Genomic DNA, 22,910 nt, shown 5'->3' with positions numbered 1-22,910 from the left:
CGGAGCTGTGAAGGAGGAAAGGTGTCCACATGCTAGGAGCCCCTTCGCGGGCGAAGACTGTGGTTGGCGGACGGGGGAGCTTCGGTGCAACGGAGGACAGCACAGCCACAGGGGTGCAGAGGGCAAAGAGGAGAGATTCCCGCACAGAAGATCGGTGCCGACCGGCAGTCAGCAGCCCGAAAGGCTTCTCTGCTCCCCCGCTGGGGCGGGCGGGGCTGGGAGATGAGGATCGGGCTTCGGTCGGAGCGCAGGGAGAGGACTGGGGTTGGCGGCATGAACACAGCCTGAAGGGGTTACTGCGCCACGGCTGGCCGGGAGGGAGTCCGGGAAAAAGTCTGGAGCTGCCAAAGAGGCAAGAGACTTTTTCTTTCCTCTTTGTTTCCTGGTGCGCGAGGAGAGGGGATTCAGAGCGCTGTTTAAAGAAGCTCCAGAGACGGGCGCGAGCACCAACACCAAGCTTCACTCAACGACCAGCAAGCTACAGTGCTGGACACCCTATGCCAAACAACTAGCAAGGCAGGAACACAATGCCACCCATTAGAAGAGAGGCTGTCTAAAGTCATAATAAGGTCACAGACACCCCAAAACACATCACCAGACGTGGACCTGCCCACCAGAAAGACAAGATCCAGCCTCACCCACCAGAACACAGGCACTAGTCCCCTCCACCAGGAAGCCTACACAACACACTGAACCAAACTTATACACTGGGGGCAGACACCAAAAACAACGGGAGCTACGAACCTGCAGCCTGCAAAGAGGAGACCCCAAACACAGTAAGATAAGCAAAATGAGAAGACAGAAAAACACACAGCAGATGAAGGAGCAACATAAAAACCCACCAGACCTAACAAATGAAGAGGAAATAGGCAGTCTACCTGAAAAAGAATTCAGAATAATGATATTAAAGATGATCCAAAATCTTGGAAGTAGAATAGAGAAAGTACAAGAAACATTTAACAAGAACCTAGAAGAACTAAAGAGGAAACAAGCAATGCTGAACAATACAATAAATGAAATTAAAAATACTCTAGAAGGGATTAATAGCAGAATAACTGAGGCAGAAGAACGGATAAGTGACCTGGAAGATAAAATAGTGGAAATAACTACTGCAGAGCAGAATAAAGAAAAAAGAATGAAAAGAACTGAGGACAGTCTCAGAGACCTCTGGGACAACATTAAACGCACCAACATTCGAATTATAGGGGTCCCAGAAGAAGAAGAGAAAAAGAAAGGGACTGAGAAAATATTTGAAGAGATTATAGTTGAAAACTTCCCTAATATGGGAAAGGAAATAGTTAATCCAGTCCAGGAAGCACAGAGAGTCCCATACAGGATAAATCCAAGGAGAAACACGCCAAGACACATATTATTCAAACTATCAAAAATTAAATACAAAGAAAATATATTAAAAGCAGCAAGGGAAAAACAACAGATAACATATAAGGGAATCGCCATAAGGCTAACAGCTGATCTTTCAGCAGAAACTCTGCAAGCCAGAAGGGAGTGGCATGACATATTTAAAGTGACGAAAGGGAAAAACCTACAACCAAGATTACTCTAACCAGCAAGGATCTCATTCAGATTTGATGGAGAAATTAAAACATTTACAGATAAGGAAAAGCTAACAGAATTCAGCACCACCAAACCAGTTTGAAAACAAATGCTAAAGGAACTTCTCTAGGCAGGAAACACAAGAGAAGAAAAAGACCTACAATAAAAAATACAAAACAATTAAGAAAATGGTAGGGGCTTCCCTGGTGGCGCAGTGGTTGAGAGTCCGCCTGCCGATGCAGGGGACATGGGTTCGTGCCCCGGTCCCGGAAGATCCCACATGCTGCGGAGCAGCTGGGCCCATGAGCCATGGCCGCTGAGCCTGTGCGTCTGGAGCCTGTGCTCCACAACGGGAGAGGCCACAACAGTGAGAGGCCTGCGTACCGCAAAAAAAGAAAGAAAAAAAAAAAGAAAATGTTAATAGGAACATACATATCAATAATTACCTTAAATGTAAATGCACTAAATGCTCCCACCAAAAGACACAGATTGGCTGAATGGATACAAAAACAAGACCCATATATATGCTGTCTACAAGAGACCCACTTCAGACCTAGAGACACATACAGACTGAAAGTAAGGGGATGGAAAAAGATATTCCATGCAAATGGAAATCAAAAGAAAGCTGGAGTAGCAATTCTCATATCAGATAAAATACACTTTAAAATAAAGACTATTAGAAGAGACAAAGAAGGACACTACATAATGATCAAGGGATCGATCCAAGAAGAAGATATAACAATTGTAAATATTTATGCACCCAACATAGGAGCACCTCAATACATAAGGCAAATGCTAATACCCATAAAAGGGGAAATCGACAGTAACACAGTCATAGGAGGGGACTTTAACACCCCACTTTCACCAATGGACAGATCATCCAAAATGAAAATCAATAAGAAAACACAAGCCTTAAAGGATACATTAAAGAAGGTGGCCTTAATTGATATTTATAGGACATCCCATCCAAAAGCATCAGAATACACTTTCTTGTCAAGTGTTCATGGAACATTTTCCAGGACAGATCATATCTTGGGTCACAAATCAAGCCCTGGTAAACTTAAGAAAATTGAAATCGTTTCAAATATCTTTTCCAACCACAAGGCTACCAGACTAGATATCAATTACAGGAAAAAAGCTGTAAAAAATACAAACACATGGAGGCTAAACAGTATACTACTTAATAACCAAGAGATCACTGAGGAAATAAAAAAATACCTAGAAACAAATGACAATGAAAACACGACCCAAAACCTATGGGAGGCAGCAAAAGCAGATTTAAGAGGGAAGTTTATAGCAATACAATCCTACCTCAAGAAAAAAAGAAACATCTCAAATAAACAACCTAATCTTACACCTAAAGCAATTAGAGAAAGAAGAGCAAAAACACCCCAAAGTTAGCAGAAGGAAAGAAATCATAAAGATCAGATCAGAAAAAAATGAAAAAGAAATGATGGAAATGATAGCAAAGATCAATAAAACTAAAAGCTGGTTCTTTGAGAAAATAAACAAAATTGTTAAACCATTAACCAGACTTGTCAAGAAATAAAAGGGAGAAAACTCAAATCAACAGAATTAGAAATGAAAAAGGAGAAGTAACAACTGACACTGCAGAAATACAAAGCATCATGAAAGATTACTAAAAGGAACTATATGCCAATACAATGGACAACCTGGAAGAAATGGACACATTCTTAAAAAAGCACAACCTTCTGAGACTGAACCAGGAAGAAATAGAAAATATAAACAGACCAATCACAAGCACTGAAATTGAAACTGTGATTAAAAATCTTCCAACAAAACAAAGTCCAGGACAAGATGGCTTCACAGGCGAATTCTATCAAACATTTAGGGAAGAGCTAACACCTATCCTTCTCAAACTCTTCCAAAATATAGCAGAGGGAGGAACACTCCCAAACTCATTCTACGAGGCCACCATCACCCTGGTACCAAAACCAGACAAAGATGTCACAAAGAAAGAAAACTACAGGCCAATAACACTGATGAACATAGATGCAAAAATCCTTAATAAAATACAAGCAAACAGAATCCAATAGCATATTAAAAGGATCATACACCATGATCAAGTGGGATTTATTCCAGGAATGCAAGGATTCTTCAATATATGCAAATCAATCAATGTGATACACCATATTAACAAATTGAAGAATAAAAACCATATGATCATCTCAATATATGCAGAAAAAGCTTTTGACAAAATTCAACACCCATTTATGATAAAAACCCTCCAGAACGTAGGCACAGAGGGAACTTACCTCAACATAATAAAGGCCATATATGACAAACCCACAGCCAACATCATTCTCAGTGGTGAAAAACTGAAAGCATTTCCACTAAGATCAGGAACAAGACAAGGTGTCCACTCTCACCACTATTATTCAACATACTTTTGGAATTTTTAGCCACAGCAATCAGAGAATAAAAAGAAATAAAAGGGATCCAAATCAGAAAAGAAGAAGTAAAACTGTCACTGTTTGCAGATGACATGATACTATACATAGAGAATCCTAAAGATACTACCAGAAAACTACTAGAGCTAATCATCAAAGTTGGTAAAGTGACAGGATACAAAATTAATGCAGAGAAATCTCTTGCATTCCTGTACACTAATGATGAAAAATCTGAAAGAGAAATTAAAGAAACGCTCCCATTTATCACTGCAACAAAAAGAATAAAATACCTAGGAATAAACCTACCTAAGGAGACAAAAGACCTGTATGCAGAAAACTATAAGACACTGATGAAAGATGATACAAACAGATGGAGAGATATACCATGTTCTTGGATTGGAAGAATCAACATTGTGAAAATGACTATACTACCAAAAGCAATCTACAAACTCAATGCAATCCCTATCAAACTACCACTGGCATTTTTCACAGAACTAGAACAAAAAATTTCACAATTTGTATGGAAACACAAAAGACCCCAAATAACCAAAGCAATCTTGAGAAAGAAAAACAGAGCTGGAGGCTCCCTAACTTCAGACTATACTACAAAGCTACAGTAATCAAGACAGTATGGTACTGGCACAGAAACAGAAATATAGATCAATGGAACCGGATATAAAGCCCAGAGTTAAGCCTACGCACATACGGTCACCTTATTTTTGATAAAGGAGACAAGAATATACAATGGAAAAAAGACAGCTTCTCCAATAATTGGTGCTGGGAAAATGGACAGCTACATGTAAAAGAATGAAATTAGAACACTCCCTAACACCATACACAAAAATAAACTCAAAATGGATTAAAGACCTAAATGTAAGGCCAGACACTTTAAAACTCTTAGAGGAAAATACAGGCAGAACACTCTATGACATAAATCACAGCAAGATCCTTTTTGACCCACCTCCTATATAAACAAAAATAAAACCAAAAATAAACAAATGGAACCTAATGAAACTTAAAAGCTTTTGCCCAGCAAAGGAAACCATAAAGAAAATGAAAAGATAACCCTCAGAATGAGAGAAAATATTTGCAAATGAAGCAACTGACAAAGGATTAACCTCCAAATTTACAAGCAGCTCATGCAACTCAATATCAAAAACCAAACAACCCAATCCAAAAATGGTCAGAAGACCTAAATAGACATTTCTCCAAAGAACATATACAGATTGCCAATAAACACATGAAAGGATGCTGAACATCACTAATCATTAGAGAAATGCAAATCAAAACTACAATGAGGTATCACCTCACACGAGTCAGAATGGCCATCTTCAAAAAATCTACAAACAATAAATGCTGGAGAGGGTGTGGAAAAAAGGGAACCCTCTTGCAGTGTTGGTGGGAATGTATATTGATACAGCCACTATGGAGAACAGTAGGGAGATTCCTTAGAAAACTAAAAATAGAACTACCATATGACCCAGCAATCCTACTTCTGGGCATATACCCTGAGAAAACCATAATTCAAAAAGATACATGCACCCCAATGTTCACTACAGTAGTATTTACAATAGCCCGGACATGGAAGCAACCTAAGTGTCCATCGACAGATGAATGGATAAAGAAGATGTGGCACATATGTACAATGGAATATTACTCAGCCATAAAAAGAAACGGAATTGAGTCATTTGTAGTGAGGTGGATGGACCTAGAGTCTGTCATATAGAGTAAAGTAAGTCAGAAAGAGAAAAACAAATACCGTATTCTAACACATATATATGGAATCTAAAATAAAAAATGTTTCTGAAGAACCCAGGGGTGGGACAGGGATAATGACGCAGACGTAGAGAATGGACTTGAGGACACGGGGAGGGGGAAGGGTAAGCTGGGACGAAGTGAGAGAGTGACATGGGCTTATAAATACTACCAAATGTAAAATAGATAGCTAGTGGGAAGCAGCCACATAGCACAGGGAGATCAACTCAGTGCTTTGTGACCACCTAGAGGGGTGGGATAGGGAGGGTGGGAGGGAGACACAGGAGGGAGGAGATATGGGGATATATGTATAAGTATAGCTGATTCACTTTCTTATAAAGCAGGAACTGACCCACCATTGTAAAGCAATTTTATTCCAATAAATATGTTTTAAAAAATAGAAGAAAAAAAAAAGAGAGAAAAACAAATGTCTGGTTAAATCTCCAGGAACTTGGATGCCCGGACCCCTGCCATTTCCTGACCTGTCTGAGATACCCCAGGCATTCCCCATGGCTCTTGGCAGCACTGCCTGAAAACTGTGTTGAATATTTCACAGATATTAGAGATATATGCATAGTTTTTCCTGAATGATCTGGTCAGTTCCACAGCCTTTCATTATAAATAAAATCAAAGAATAATGTATCATTTTTCCAACATGCATCTTCCTTCCAGATAAAACTATACATGAAAAATGTGTATGTATTAAATTCAACTTTGGGGGAAATGCTAGAAATGAAAAAGTGATCTTTTTTTTAAAATTAAAAATGCTATAAAAGTACTGAGCAAAATCAGTAGATGTTTTCCAAGTTGTCTGAGACCTCGCAGCTGGCAGTGAAATACTGTCAGTGTAATTGCAGCTCAGACTCAGCCAGGGGACCTGTGAGCCTGGCTGCGACGGCCAGCCACTCAAGTGTCCTGAGTCAGTATCGTGTTATGTTATGTTCAGAACCTTCGTCAAACCCAGAGCCTCTGCCTGCAGGGCCCTCTCTCCTCCCCTCCAGAATCATCGTCTTCACTACCTCACCTTTGAATTCCTTCCTGCCCACTCTGACTTGTTTTTTCTTTCTACAAGGAATTCTGCAAGAAAACAAAACCCAGAAACAGCTTCTTCCAATGGCCTCCTGTGGCCAAATCCCGAATTCTTATTTCAACTGGTCTCTGTTCGGCATTTCCTTGCTGAAGCGTCTTTTGTGGCTGCCGAGGCAGTGGTCCTCGGTGGTCCTCGGTGGTCCTCAGTAATCACTCAGCCTCCTCTTCTCCTTCCTCCTTCCCAACCCTCAATGCTCAGGCTCCCACTTTCAGGCTGGGTCCTTATGCCTCTTCTTTCTTAAGCCAATCTATGTATTTTCCCAGGCAATCTGACCCCAACCCATCACTTTCATCATATATATGAAACTATATATATATACACACACATATGATGCTGGTGGTTATATCTTTTATATCTGTATATACATACATATGCTGGTGATGCTCGAATTTTGAATCCTAGCTCCCCCTTGAGCCGAGAGCCGTATACCCACTGGACGCTTCCACTGGGCTGTCTCAGCAGGCGGGCCACACTCAACGTGAAGTTGAACTCCCCATCTCCCCCCTCCCCAGATGGCCGCGCCAGATGTTCTCTCCTAGTTTACTCAGAGACTCAGGCCTGAAAACGGGAGGTTTTGCTCGACACCCGCCCAAGGACTGGCAGTCATCACTACTCTCCACAGACGCATCATCTCTGAATCCCAGCCTGGAACAGTGTGTGCCATGCATGGGTGCTCAAGCCACACTTTTTTCTTTTTTCATTAAGCTGAACTAATATCAAGTGCTTTTCTGCAAGTGGAAAGAGGAGCAAGTAGAGTTTCTTGCTTTACATTCTTCAGTGGCTCCCTGCTCAAGTGAGAACAGAATCCTGAACAACCACTTGCCATTCTCAATGCACGATCAGCTCTCAAGCCTTCACATTTTTTCAAGTATTTTTTCTTTGAACACCCCGCCCTGATGTCACCTAAATCCAGCTTTTCCTTAAGACTTAGCACAGCATTATACTCCTCAGGAAACCCTCTGCAGCTCCCCATAACGTCCTGTGCAAACCTCTGGGAACTCACCACGTCAGAATTACTTATTCATCCGTCTCTCCCCCACCAGCCCAGGAACATAAGAATCAAGATGCTTTTTCCTCTCTGTACCCACTCCAACTAGCACAGCACTGCTGATTAATGATGGCTTGCTGAAGAGATGAATAGGTTTAGGGAGATTCTTAAAGGATGCTTTCTTATTTCCTCTTTGAGAAAGGTTATGGTAAAATGTGAGTGCCACTAGGGGGCACAGAATTATAACAGAATTTTCCCGTCCACTTGCTCAAAGGAGAGGTTTGCCTCCTGTATCAACCTCTTCACGCAGTTTCTAAGTATATGTATCTTAGAAAGATCAAGTAACCGTATTCAAATTATTTCCAGAAAGAAGTGTTTAAGCAGTTGGCTGAAAGAAAAACAGTAGCACTGCCGTCCTAACATGTCAGAAAAAAAATGAAATCAGCCATAGCCAAGCACGATAAACAGGATTTTGTGAATAAAACTGAAGGTAATGTTAGGAAAAAGCTAAAAATGTAAATACAATTCCAAGACATTGATACTACACGATTTGGGACTATTTTAAAACGTTGAATCCAAAAAAAAAAAAAAAAAAAAAAAAAAAACCTATCTATGCGGGGAAGCCCTATTTCTGCAGGAAAAGTGAACAGGAATATTAAGTCTATTTCTGTGTTTAGAATAAAACCCAAAGTCTTGCTGTACAACAGCTACTAGAAACTTTCCAACACTTCTCTTCTGGTAAGAAAAACAGTCAAAATTATTAAGACAATAATAGGCTAAAGCTTTTTATTTCAAAAGTTACTATAGTTTCATAGTTAAAAATCTGGTTTTGTTTTTTGTTTCTGTGGGGTTTGTTTGGTTCTGTTTTTGCATTGAATACCTGTAAGTTTGAATCCAGACTCAACTGCTTATTAGTTCTTAAAAATTATTAACTTGTTCACACCTCAGTTTTTTCCCTATAAACTGGATACGATTGCAGTGCTCACCTAAGAGGCTGTTGTCAGAATCAAGTGAAATAATTCTTGGAAATCACAGGGCCTCGTGCACAGTAAACACGTGCTAAATATTTGCTATTATTTTGTTTTGACAATGGTGACTGACACATTATTTTAGTAATTCCTAGGAAAGTAAATTTTGATAGTTCCTGGGATGAAAATGGTGAGAATTTTTGAGTCCTTCCCACACTATCTGTCTGGTCCCCGAGCAGCTTCTCTTCACACCTGCATCCACTCACACCTGCACCTTTTCTGCATCCCTGGGCAGAAGCTGTTCTGAAGGGGCCATGCCTCATCCACTGAGGGCAGGGCTGCTGTGTTAGAACCTTCGCGTAGTCTGGCCAGGCTCTTACGATCTCTAATGTTGCCCTGGGATCTCTAATTTCTACTTGTTGGTGAAACACATTGAGGATCTCAGCATCATGTCTCCTAGATAAGAATCCTCGATGGACTAAAAATGATATCCATGGTACACAATGCTGATACATTTGAAATAATAAGAGGAAGTAAATATATTTAGTGTATCAATGGTTATAATAAGATACCTGAGAAACACAATTATAGTTGCTATGCTTGTGAGTTTGGTGATGATCTGATAGGAGGGAAATAAAAGCTAAGGGAAAGGGTGGCATGGCTTAAAGGGCATTCCACTCAAGAGTTAGGGGACTTCGGTCCTTCCTCCAAAGGCCAACAGCCGAGTCTTGGGCAAGTCGCTGAACAGCAGCCAACAATGGATTTCCATTTCTTCATCAGCGAATGTCCCTTTTGCTCTAAGGTTTGAGGATTCTATTTGTCATTACCATCTGGTTGACCCAGCAACTCACAGTGGGTCAAAGTGCATTCATATCTCTACAAAGTAGCACTTCCATCCGTCACTAGATGATCAGAACCATGACAATGACTTGATGAGAGGTGTGTTGAAGTGGTAGGGCTGTGGCAGAGGGGGAATTGGGCAGGGGGTGGCGGCACAGACAAGAAGGAAAGGGAGAGAGTCATGGGGTCACTGACATTCTGTGAAAACAGCTCTGCCTTAAAAGTCTTCCCTGGGCACGTCTAGCTCTTGTATAGAATTTTCCATATTACTATTTTAGAGTACCCTTCAGATAAAAATATAATGGGATAGAAAACACATTGAAGTAAAATATTTCTAGTAACTATTTTCAATTGAAACTATCTCCAGGTAGACTTCAGAGGATAAAAGTTTCCATGGACATAAATTCCAGGCAGGCATCTTACAATGCGTTGAAAGCACTCCCATCTTCAAAGGATGGGGAGTAGAAATCACTTCACATGCTCTACACTAGAAATAAGCATTTGCTTCGAAAAAGGTGGTCATCTTTTACTCTTATACCTCTTTATAATGCTCTAATGTGATTATTATGGTTATAATACACACTACTATATTGTTTTACTCTTTGTGCTATATGCCACCCTCCCTTGTGATATTAGGTTTTAATATTTCAACAAAAAGAATGAAAGGCAGTTTCCTAGCAACATCTGTATTCAAAGGCACAAATAGAGAAAAAGCTTGATCACAACACTCTGTTTTCCCCACAGTTAATTCTTGCCTTTTGAGGGGAGTTAGCTGGTAGTGAAGAAGCCAGGTCCACACAAAGAATCCGGGGTGAGAGGCCGTGCAGCCTCACGTGGCCTTTCCTTCCGAGCACGTGCAGGCCGGGTGTTAGGGTTTGTGGCTGAACGCCTCTTTCCCAAGGTAGCAGGCAGAGTCTGTGAAATACAACCATATGCTGTTTTGTACATGTTCTATTAAAGATGCGGAACCAGCGCTGGGGTGGGGTGGGGAGGAAGGGATACTAAACTGGGAGGCGAGGTTGTTGGGTTCCTAGTAACCCTCATACCAACCACCTGTGAGCGCTCGGTCCGGTCCCCTCTGGGGTGTCTGGTCCTTCCCACCTCTAAACCTCTGCTGATGACCACCTTTGATGCTGTTTTAAAGTTCCATGCATTTACTTCATCAACACCACGCCTTCACTAACATCATTGCCGCACCCCCGTCACCCAGCATCCCTGGGAGATCAGGCAGCTGGCTCTTTTCCGCGAAACGTGTCCCGCCTTCCCGAACCTTCCTACCTGCACGCTGGGCCCGGTGCGCCCGTGAGATGGAAGGGACCTGACCTTCGTGGTGGGGCGGGGCAAAGTCTGCAAGAAGGAAAACCCGCTTGGTCAAGAGGATATGGTTTTCGTTCTCCTGCCTGCAGAAAAGACAAGATGTTCACGTTTAAAGCGTGCGCACGAGTCCTTTTAGGCCTCTAGGGCTTTGACCCTGAAAGTCCCCGCGCAGAAACTCCGCGGGGGCGGGTGTGGCTAAATATAGCGACGGCCAACTCCCCGCCCTCGGCCGGGTCCTCGCGCTGCTCGGGGACCGCAGCGCTCGCTCCGGGACGCGCTCTGCCTGGACCTGCACATCGGGCCACCGGGCGTCCTCCTCGCCCCTCCACGCGCGCGGGTGGGAAGTGAATTAGGGGACCGGAGAGCGACTCCAGGGGCCGGAGCTCAGCAGTCACGTGGCGCCGCCGCCAGCTGCACGGAGCGCCGCGGGGAAGTGTCCGCCGCCGCCGCCAGGCTTGGGGACAAGGCGGGATGGAAGCGGGGTCCCGCCGGCGGCCTGGAGCCGGCGAGAGGGCCGCGCGGGCCTCACAGCGACGACAATAAAAGGAAGGACAAAGCGTGGAGGCGCCGCGGCTGCCGAAGGCAGACGGGAGCAGCCGTGGGTGTGCGCCCAGAGCGGGGCCGGCAGAGCATCTCCCTCCGAGGGGCGGCGACCGCCGCCACCGGACTCGCGCCTCGACTTTAGGCTTCTGGAAGGGAGAGGCACTTGGACGCACTACCTCGGAAGCGTCTGCTCTGGCTTTGTGGTGGAACCCAGTTCTTCCTTCAGTTTAACGTGTGATCCTTTCCTTCCTATGTGTGTGTGTGGGGGATTCCACTCTGTTGGAAGAAGTTCCCAAGCCCGGCTTCCTTTCGGCGTCCCCAGCTGACTGCGAGGTTGAGCGGATTACGGTTTTTGACGCGGGCTCACTGAAGGCCAGAGGCGCAGCCAGGGACCCCGCGGCCTCCCTCCTCCCCGGGGGCTGGGGGCCTGGGGGCGGCAGGAGATCCAGCTACTCGTCGCTCGCGACGCGTCTCTCACCGCGTAAGTGGCGGCAGACGGCGGTGGGGAGGGCACCCCGCGAAGCCGGTGCCCTGGGCTCTCCATCCTCCAGGATTTTCCCCCCAAACTCTGGGGCCGCCGCCGCCACTGCCGAGACTCGGCCGTTGTATGACTATCTCGGACATCAATGAAAATTTCTTGACGGAGGGACCCGGTTTGTCCTCCCATGCTTCGCGCGGCTGCCAGGCGCAGCTCGGGGCCGCTAGTTCACCGCGGAGGAGCCACTCTGGAGTTCTGACGCCCTCCCCACACTCCACCCCCGGGCTGGGAGGAATGCCCGGCTACTCCTGCCTGATGCCGGGATGGAAAGTCACAGCCCGCCAGCTGGAGTGAGCGGCGGGGAGATGCCCGGTGCCCACCTCGCCGGCTCGGCGGCCGTGTCCTGCGGGTCAGCACCCTGAACGCGGGGACCCGAGCGCCCCCGCCCGGAGCCTCGGCCCGCGCGCCCGGGGACGGGCTGGTACCTGGAGGGAAGGGCCGGGCCGTTCCCGCGCACACCCCTCGCGGAAGGACGGCGGGACCAGCCCGCGCGGCGGCGTAGCGGCGGCAGGGAACGGCGCCTGCCTCTCCCGTCCCTCCTCCAGGCACAAGGCGGGCCGCACCTTCCGGACACCTCCAAAGCGCCGGGGAGAACACGCCGAACTCGGCCTCAGAGAGGGGCTTCGGGGCCCGCCCCCCTCTGGCGTGGGGAGCCCGGGGCCGGGCGTGCGCGCGGGGGAGCTCCCGTTCCAGCCCCGGGGGCGCTTCGCCAGGAGGGAGTATCCGCCACGGGAACGGAGGGGCCGGAGAAGCCCTCTTGGAGTGACGCCCCCGACACGTCCTGATTACGCATTCGAAGCTAAAGGCTGCTCGACCCCGGGACTCCTCCGTCTCCTCCGCGCGCCCTTCCGCCCCCGCTGCTCCCCCTTCCCCGGCGCGCAGGTCGAGGGCCGCCGGGCGCCCCGTCCGCCGCCGCCGCCTCCTCGAAAGCGGCCGGCGCGCATGAGGCCGCGGCCCCCGCCGGCGGCGCCCCCCTCGCGGTGCCCGCGGTGATGCCATGCCCCGCCAGCACGCGGGCGGAGAGGAGGGCGGCGCCGCCGGGCTCTGGGTGAGGAGCGGTGCGGCGGCGGCGGCGGCGGGCTGGGGGCGCGCGGGCTGCGGCATGAAGGATGTGGAGTCGGGCCGGGCCAGGGCGCTGCTGAACTCGGCGGCCGCCGGGGGCGACGGGCTGCTGCTGCTGGGCACCCGCGCGGCCGCGCTGGGCGGCGGCGGCGGCGGCCTGCGGGAGAGCCGGCGGGGCAAGCAGGGCGCCCGGATGAGCCTGCTGGGGAAGCCGCTCTCCTACAGCAGCGGCCAGAGCTGCCGGCGTAACGTCAAGTACCGGCGGCTGCAGAACTACCTGTACAACGTGCTGGAGAGACCCCGCGGCTGGGCGTTCGTCTACCACGCTTTCGTGTGAGTACCCGCGCCCCCCGCGCGCCCCCCGCCACCGCGGCGGCGGGGGCCCTCTTGCCTGGCCCCCCGGACGCCCGGCGTAGACGCCCTGGCCGGGCGCGCGCGTGCACACACACACGCGCGCACACACGCGCACACACACTCGCGTGCGCACACGTGGTGGCTTTTATTTCTTTGCACGTGTTTAGGGTCTTCCTCCTAGAGCCTTCCAGCTCCCTGAGCCCCACCTCTCCCGCCTCTGCGGACGGAGCCTGCCCGTCGGGGCGCCCCCGCTGAGCCACCCGGCCGCTCTGGGCGCCCGGGGGTAGAGCCGGGCAGGCGCGGGACCCCGGCTGCGCGGATAATTGGGAGCGATTAGGTCCCGAGATACGTCCACTCCAACCGTGGGGGGCGCCCGGGAGCTGGGCAAGGCTCAGGGAGGCGGAGCGCCCGCGTGAGGCTCGGGAGAGTGTGTTGGAAAGGTTAGGAGGTGATGGCGGGGTAGAGGCGGCGGGGAGAGGAGAGACGCAGGCCCGGGTCCTGGTCCCCGGGGCGGGGCTGGGGGGGCTGCCGCTCGCGGCGGGGGGTGGGGGGGCAGCAGCTAGGTTTCCAGCGCGCCCGGAAACACGCCTCGCAGCTACCTCAACTGCCACTAACGGAAAGTCTGTCAGTGCACGTAGTCCTTCCTGCCACAGTGGTGGCCGAGGCCCGGAGGAGGCGAGCAGGGCCGGGCGAGGGGATGCTCGCTCGGGCATAGTAGCTGAGGCTGGCGGGGAGCCCGGCGCGCAGGGGCGCGGGCCGAGGTGCAGGGCCGGCGTGCCGCCCGGGACGGGATCAGGCAGTGGGAGAAGCAGGCAGTGGGAGAAGCAGGCTGTGGTGGCTTGGAGTCAGAGCGTGTGTTAAGGCTTCATCATCTAACAGAGGATGCTTAATGAGAAAATGATTGGAAGCAAACGTTTATTTTTCCCTTAGGCATTTAAAATCTTTCAGTGCGTTTGAAGTTTACTACTATTTTTCCCACGATGACCATTCATTCAGTATCCTGTTAGAGTTAGATTTATGTGGACATTTTAAGGTAGTTTTTATGCCATTACGCCATCATCTTTTCTTCTTCTTTTTCTTCTCTTTTTAGTTCCCCTTTTTTGCTTCTTTATGTTAAAATGAAATATAAAGACAGCAGCCGTCGGAGGCCAGTAGAGAAAGTTTAAGGCACTCACTGACAGGTTCCTTGTTTCCTAGTAAAAAAGATTTGCAACACGTGAATTAGATGTCTTTTAGAAATGAGGCATGTCATCCAAACATAGCCCTCACCTGGGATGGAGGATGGGCATGACTCCAGAAACATTTTTTGAAATAACATGGATGAAGTGGCTGGTTTGGTAAATAGGTGAGCCTGGAATTTGACCACATAGTAGTCAGGAAATTGGTGGAGTCTACAATCTGTGTGACTCTGGTGTCTGGAAAATTTTACAGCCCCAGATTGATGTGAACTTGTAGCATGAGATGGAATATTCCAGCCAACTTTCCATCTTACAGTGTACACAAGGAGGACGTTGTGTAGCATCATTATTACATCAGAAGGTATAATGTGTGTAAGATTCACATTGCCTTAGATGTGGTTATTGCAGTAAATGCTAGACTTAGAGAAGCACTACTGGTACTTTTCATGTTCATGCCCTCTGAGTTGATATATAATGAATCCAATTACCTAATGAGCCTGAACAATTATTTTGACCTGTCAGGATCCACTAAAACATTTAGCAATATGATCTGTGCTCAGTTTGGCAGCAAAATATATACTGTATGGAAATTGGTTTTTTGTTTTTCGTTTTTTTACACAAGAGTTTGCTCAGAACATTCATAGCTTTGACTTTACAATACGATGCTATTTATCGGATTTAATTTTTGGTAATTTATGTATTGTATATCCAGAAAGGGTGAGAGACAACTTTGGTTGGTGCTCAATGCTTTGTATCTCCTAAGTGCTGCTCTTGAACATGAATGAGGACTTCTTGTAATGCAACGTTCTCTTTTCAATATGTTGGGGTCTAAAAGGGTTTTCTGGCCTTACAGAATCTTAAATTTTTGACAAATCATTTTTGGAGAGGTTCAAGTTCGAATAATTCTCTACTCACCAGGCTTTATTGGTCAATCATTGCCTTCAGTGGTAGATACAAAATAAATTATGTACTTGTCATTGCCACCTGCTGCTGTGAAGTTTTGCGTTACTGATTTCTACAGCCTGAAATTGTAATGCTTGAGCGATCGGGTAGGGGTGCTAGACCCACATTAGCACAAAGACAGAAGCATCTGCACAACTACAGCTGATGTAGTAGTGGGGGACAGGCCATCTTTGTCAATTGGTACTTATGATTTTAAATAAGCTTTAGAGTAGGTGGATTTCACACATTAAATTAATAAAAGAAAGTTACTTTGAGCTGTAAGTCTAACAAGACCATTAATAATAAAGGAAGTTATAAGAAAACCATTTCTAAAGCAGTGTAACTAACTAATTCCTTGCCAGCCTGGGAATCCCCAAATCTTACTTTAATAACAGGTTTTGTAGCACATTAAGGCTCTTGCCAAGAACAAGTGCACTGTGATTAATGAGGTACTTCAGGGATGGATTTACTTGGTCGACCCATGTTTCCTTGCCAAGAAGCAAGAAAAGTATGTTTATAGTTATGTTTCAGGTGACGAAACATTTCTGTTAAATATGCAAAAACCATGATTATAATGGTATTTTAATGGTATACAATGTGGTTTCAAGTGTTTATGTCCCAGCCCACTGATGAGATGGCTGGCGAGAACAAGAGATGGCCTGCTGTAAATCCTTTCTTCCAATCTTTATAAATCGGTGGAAATTAGGAGAGTCTGTTCTCTTACTGTTCTTTAGGATATTTCCTGGTTTCCTGTTTTCAGCTGTCCTTTAGTTTAATGGAGGAGCTATTCAAATATGAGGTGACATACTTCTTTGAGCATTGTTTGTCCATTTTTAATCCCTCATCTTTTTTGGGAAAAGTTTAGAGTAAATGGTGGTAATAGAAAAACACACGATGGGCTCCATATATAAATTTGCGCTGACGGAACAAATATGTTTCTGAGAAACAGCAAAGGCAACAGTGTGGCAGACACATGTAACTCGCCACTTTGTCCGGTGCATCTTTGCCAGGCATAATGCCATGGATCAGAATGTATATATATTTTAAACTAGAAGAAATCCTCCAGTCATCCAAGCTAGGAGCCCGGCAGGCATCCTTGATGTCTTCATTTTTCTCAGACTCGCTCCCGCTGTCCACCCAAATGATCATTGAAGTCTGTGTGTTCACTCTATAAATATTTTTCAAATCCATTCCCTTCTCTCCTTTGCTACTGCTACCCTCCCTCTCTGTTTCTCCATACATCCCCACTGGATCATTTATAATGGTCTCCAGCTTCTGTTCTCAGCCTTCCAGCTCTTTGCTCTGACACCACAGTGTTTTTCCTAAAATGCACATCTTATCATATCCCTTTGCCTCTAATCTTTCCATGACTCTCTACCATCTACTCATCTGTTCACTCATCCATCCATCAGCAAACATGTGAGTGTTCACGTGTGCTAATTCCCAAATTCATGAGGCGAAGGCCTCCACCCTCAAGAAGGGAAAAGACTCCAGCAGGGGATGAGTGCAAGCCAGTGAACAGGAGTGAAACCCTGCTGTTACAGAGGTGAGTACAGAGTCATGTGGGAAGAGAGGAAGTGGGGCTGAGAGCACAAAGGTCAGCACAGGCTTTCGAGAGGAAGAGAGGTATGAGCTGAGTTTTGACCAATGACTAAGTTTTCAAGTGTAAGAGCAAGGAGGGGATAAGCAATCTTGATGGAGAAGATAGCTTAGGTAAAGACGTGGCACTGGAATCAACATGGTGATCCTGGGCACCGGTGAGTATCTGCAGGACGAGCACGACCTCAGGAAAAGAGGGTAGAGCAAAAGGCACACGTGCCTGACCTTGGGCGGCTTCAGACGCCGGCCATGGAATCTAGTCTTTATCCTGTAGCTGGCACTGGTCAGTGAATGGTGATAATCAGAGGGTTGATGTCATCGGACGTGTATTTTGGGAAGATGTGTCTTTCCTTCATTCGGTAAATGGATTGAAGGGTGCCAGGTGGGACCAGGGTGGCCTGTGAGGAGATGACAGAAACTGTCCGAGTTTTCCACTCATTCTCGTATTCTTTTATCATAAATTCGTGCCACGATGTCTGTCAACTGTCTCCTTTGTGCCATGGACTGTTCTGGAAAGGTGAGAGATGATTACCTGAGGAGGCAGTAACCGTAGGGACGAGACGGAGGGATTTAATTAGAGAGCAGTTATGTAGGTACCAGGCAGATTGTTTTCACCAGTCCCACGTGCGGTGTGAGTAAGATGACCCTGAGCTGGGTGATCTGGGGAACGGAAGTACCATTCACTAACGTATGGGACAAAAGGCAAGGGGCATGCTTTCAGGGAATATAATGAGTTCCAACTTGCATTTGTTGAGTTTGAAACGTTTGTCAGACGTTTAGGGAGAGATCGTAAGTGGTAAACACACAATAGTGAACCAGGTACGCATGGCCTCTCTCCATCGGGTCTTGGATCAGCAGGCAGAACCATTTCTGTCGCAAAGAGAGCAAAAATAAATAAAATATATTTCAAAGAATGACTGCCTTTACAAATCTAGAGCAAAATCTAGATGTCTCGATTAGATATTCAGATTTAGAAGCTGCCAGCAGTTTTGTGCCGGTGAAAGCAATGAGTGGGACAAGTGAGTTAGCCCAGAGGTGCAGGGCGGGACGAGGACGTGACGGAGGATGGAGTGGGGACGGCACCAGCCAGCAGGGCATCGAGCTCTGGAAGAGATCACAGAAGGACCTGGGAAACCTCGGCAGTGACCACAATGCCACAGAGGAAAGCCAGGAGGCCTTCTCTTTATGAAAGCGAAGGCAGGAAGGCGTGTGCAGGAAGGAGCTGCAGTGGGCATTTCCTGTGCTGCAGAAAGAACTAGAAGAGGTGTGTTAGGATTTCATTGGTTGGTGACGAAGGAGGTTCCCTGGTGGCCTTTGCCGAAGCAGCAGCAGTGGGATGGTGTCATGACTGGGATTTAAGTGGGTTGAGGATGGCTGAGAGCTGGGACGGTGGGACAGGAGTGTAGATTAACTCTAGATTCCTTGGACCAGCTCGAAAGACCCCTCGTGATGTGGCCTCTGCCATCTTTCCTGTCTCATCTCTAATATACTCCTGAGCCCCAGCCTTGCTGAGCACCCCCCCCCCCCGCCATCCTGTATCTGCCACCGGACACAGTATTTGCTCATGCTCTTCTCTGGGGCTTTTCCCACCCCTTGCATTCTGGCTGCACAACTCCTACTGTTTCTTCAAAACACAATTCAAGGGTCGCCTCCTCTTGGGCACATCTCCCACTGCCAGGATAATTTAGGTGCCTCTCCTGTCAGCTTCCATGGGCCGCCGGGAATGACATTACCCTGGTGCTTGCCCCGCCTTGCGGTCCTTGTGAGCCACTTGGTGTGTCTCTCCCACGGGAGGGTAAACTTCCTGTACAGAAAATCTTCTATTTATCTCTGAATCCCAAGCACCTAGCAAGGTGCCCTGTATGGAGTAGACCCTCCGTTACATGCCTGCTTCATGAGTAGGTAAATCATTTCCCTTGGAAACCTTCCATACAGGAGTTGCAGAGTGAAGCAAAGCTGAAGGAATTACCAGGTGTTTTTGATTTGCTTAGAAGTAAGATACTGATGATTCATTTAGAAGAGGAAGGTATGGGTCCAGAAGCAGGAGATCTTTGCTTTGCTTCCAACTTGCCCACTAATTCGCTTTGTGACTTGGAATAAGTTACTTCCCCCCTCCTGGGTCTCCAAATCTCATCTGTGAAACGGGCACAGAGGTATTTGTGATGCAGCCACGGTGATGGAGGCTACTGAGGAGGGTCTGAAATGTAATCGGAAGGGGAAGGAGTATTTGTAATTAGTGACCTGATCTCTTAATCCTTTCCCTTCCTCCGCCCCGAGCTGCAGGCCCTCTTCCTGATTGTTCGCGTTAACTCCAAACTCCTGGGGGCGGGGGGGCAGTGAGCCACACATTAGCCAAGGGGGTCTTTCTAAGGAGTTAAACAGAGCACAGCACTCCCCTGTTGGACGGAGGATCTGCTGATCGCCATCTCTACCCAGCTTCTTAAGGGCAGGGGCTGTCGTCTGGTTCTCTGCTGTATCACCAGCACCCAGCCCATGGTCTGGCACGTAGAAGATGCTCCATGCTTGCAAACTGATTCACGCCCCTCATCCCCCAAAATACACTGCTGGTTTCCTGGTGGAAGATGGAATGTGACCCTCTTGGCCATTCCCTGTGTCAGGACTCAAACAGATGTGATGAACAACCTTATTATTTACATATATATTCTGTTCAGTGCTAAATCTCTGTCTATAGAAAGTGATGTTTGCATTTTATTTTCACTCCTGCATTCCTTAAAACCCAATGATTTCCCTTAAAGACAGAGAGGGCTTCTACAAGTTATGCTGCTTTTTGCCCTGCTAATCTAGGAACATAAAATCCTCTATATAAAATGCTCAAATCAATCCGTTTTCAGAAATTGAAACAATGCTGTAATATTTGTGGATCATATTCCAATTAGAAATGTTGAAAGTGTTAAAATCTTAGCACTGGGAACATTACGGCCTAAGAGAAATGAAACATAAGAAAAAAATATGTCAAAGTGGCATGAAGTCTTGATACAAGAACCACTAAAACAAGGAAGGTAGCCAGCAGTCTTTTGATAATAGCTTGCGAAGAGGAGGTGCCAGTTTTAATTTTTAATTGCAAATGGCTATTTTGGCAACTGAGAGCGCCAGCAGAGTGAGTTTTCGCCCAGCCCACTGCTGTGAAAGTGCTTGAAATGGCCCAATTGCTGGGCCACCATAGCTTCTAGTTGTGTTTAACGACAGGTACATGTTTTCACTTCAATTTCCTTTTCCTTCAACCATTTCAAGGGTGCTATTTGAGGTTTTATTTGGTTTCAACCTGGTAGACAGATTGGCTACAGAACTGCATTTTTTCATAATTTTTAAAATTCTTTGATGGCTCTCAGAGTCTTAGGTGATCCTTTTGATACTTTGTTATCAGTCTGTGGAAATAGTGAGTTTCCGAAATGTTACTGAGGTTATCTATTTATAAACTGAAAAATACTTTGTGCTTTTTCCATTTTATATATCTGTATTTCTCTCTATATATATATACACACACATGTATTCAGCCCTGTGAATACACACATGTATTCCATACATACTGTGTCCTAGCACAGAACTTGTTAGTGCAAATATTTATGTTTACCTTATTTTTGCTCCTCTAAAAGTAAATAAGACATTTGAATAGAATGCACTTGAAAATAAAAAGATCATATGGAGATTATATCATAACTTGAAAGATATTTAAATTTAACTGTGTATGAAGAAAACACTTGACAAACTTAGTCATAGTCTTCATTGCTTCCATTTTTAGTACCTGGGAGGTAATTCTAGAAACTCAGTTCCATCTTCAGTCAGTGGCAGAATCATCCTTTATAATTATCATGTTATAATTTCTCTGTTTTTATTTTTAACAATCAATTCAGATGAATACTTAACAGTCATTGTGTGTACCACTGAATGTTCTAGGTGCTGGTGGTGCAAAATGGGGAACCATGGTGGACCATGACCTCAAGGAAAGGACAATATGATTAGATTCGGATCCAGTTATCAACTTTACTGATTTTGTGACTATGAGCAAGTTGCTTCCAATACCATCAACTTAACCTGTAAAACAGAAACAATAATATTACATCAGTGTATTGCGATATTTTATGCGTATGTAATATATATGCATATAATCACAATGAGCACATGGTCATTATTGAAACAGGAGAGAAATACAGAGGCAAAGTGATGGAGGGAGGGACGGCTCTGTCAAGGTCCAGGATGCTCTCCTATAGGTGCTGGGCAGGTTTTGAATTTGGTGGGTTTAGGCAGCTGGTAATGTCCTTGAGTTTACATTGTATATTGTCCAGACTGCCAGCTCTAGGTATGATGGCTTAAAGGGGACAAACGAGGTGGGAGATCCATTTCAAAACTGTTGTTTCAACGGAGGCAAGAAATAATTAGGACTTGGACAGGGGGCAGTGGTAGCAAAGATGGAGAAGAAGATATGGCCCTGGTGGCGCAGTGGTTAAGAATCCGCCTGCCAATGCAGGGGACACGGGTTCGAGCCCTGGTCCGGGAAGATCCCACATGCCACGGAGCAACTAAGCCCGTGTGCCACAACTACTGAGCCTGCGCTCTGGAGCCCACAAGCCACAACTACTGAAGCCCCGGCTCCTAGAGCCTGTGCTCCGCAACAAGAGAAGCCCGTGCACCACAACAAAGAGTAGCCCCCGCTCGCCACAACTAGAGGAAGCCCGCGTGCAGCAACGAAGACCCAGTGCAGCCAAAAATGAATAAATTAAATAAATAAATAAATTTTTTAAAAAGGAAAATATGGTGATAGAGTTGCAATGTATTAGAGGGGTCAATGTGGAAGATGAAGAAGAAGGATGGATTTGCTGTTTCCCGGTTCCTGGTTTGGGTGGTGGGCTACGTAGTGGGGGCCGTTAAATGAGATTGAGAATACAGGGGGGACAGCAGGCTGCAGGGAACGTTGGGGTGATAGATGAGTTTAGTTTGAAGATGCTGAGCCTTCGGTGACTGTGGGCTCCTCGCTATATACGTCTGGCAGCTGTGGATGAAGATTTAAGAGACACGGAGGTACCGACAGTGCTTAAAATCACAAGGAGAGTGTGTAAAAGAGAGAGGATGGAAACCTGGAGAACGTAAGGGTGAGCAGAGAAAGGGGAATAAAATGGAGCAGACAGTGAGATGGAAGGAAACACTGGACAGAAGGATGGCCAGGAGGTCGTGGAAACCAAGGGTACCGAGAGTTTCAAGAAATAGTCCACTATGAAATATAGGCTGTGGTTACCACTGGATCTGACGGCAGCACGGGAGGCGTCCGTGAAGGAAGCGCTTAGGGCAGAAGCCAGGATGCTGTTCGCTGGGAAATGAATCGGAAGTGACGAGAGGAATCGGTGAGCGTGAGCCCCGTATTCAGTTAGCTTAGTGGGAATATTAACAAGGGAGACTGAACTCTAGCTTGAAGGAAACACCGGACTAAAGGGGAGAACAAGGGAGGGGAACTTGTAGGAAACAAGATTATTTACCATCCACGGTGGTCATTGTAACTATTGATTATATGCTGGACAGTGTTCTTAACGCCTTACACACATTCAGTCTTTTACTCTCAGAACAGCCCTAAGAGGTGCTATTTAGGATCATCATCTCCTGTGAACAGACCAGGATGCTGAGGCAGGGTGAGGGTCAGTGACCTGACCATGGTCAGCCAGCCACCGAGTTAATGGCAGAACAGGACTTTGAACCGGGCAGGTTGGCTGGCAGCCCGTGTTCTTAACCATTGTCATCACCACTACTGTGGATGATGCCTG

The 22,910-nt window shown here is 46.5% G+C and overlaps 1 protein-coding gene across 1 annotated transcript in view; it reads left to right on the top strand.

Annotated features, from left to right (window-relative positions):
- Positions 1-13,001: 13,001 nt before the first annotated feature.
- Positions 13,002-22,910, top strand: part of KCNQ5 (potassium voltage-gated channel subfamily Q member 5) — a gene marked incomplete at both ends in the record, with an annotated part of 576,625 nt that continues 566,716 nt past the window's right edge. Inside the window, one exon of the mRNA XM_079716089.1 lies at positions 13,002-13,399. Coding sequence (XP_079572215.1) covers positions 13,002-13,399 — 398 coding nt within the window. The remainder of the gene's footprint in view (positions 13,400-22,910) is intronic.

This window comes from Hyperoodon ampullatus (assembly GCF_949752795.1).
Source record: "Hyperoodon ampullatus genome assembly, chromosome: 12".
NCBI lineage: Eukaryota > Metazoa > Chordata > Mammalia > Artiodactyla > Ziphiidae > Hyperoodon > Hyperoodon ampullatus.
This window is presented reverse-complemented; position numbering and strand designations above follow the sequence as displayed.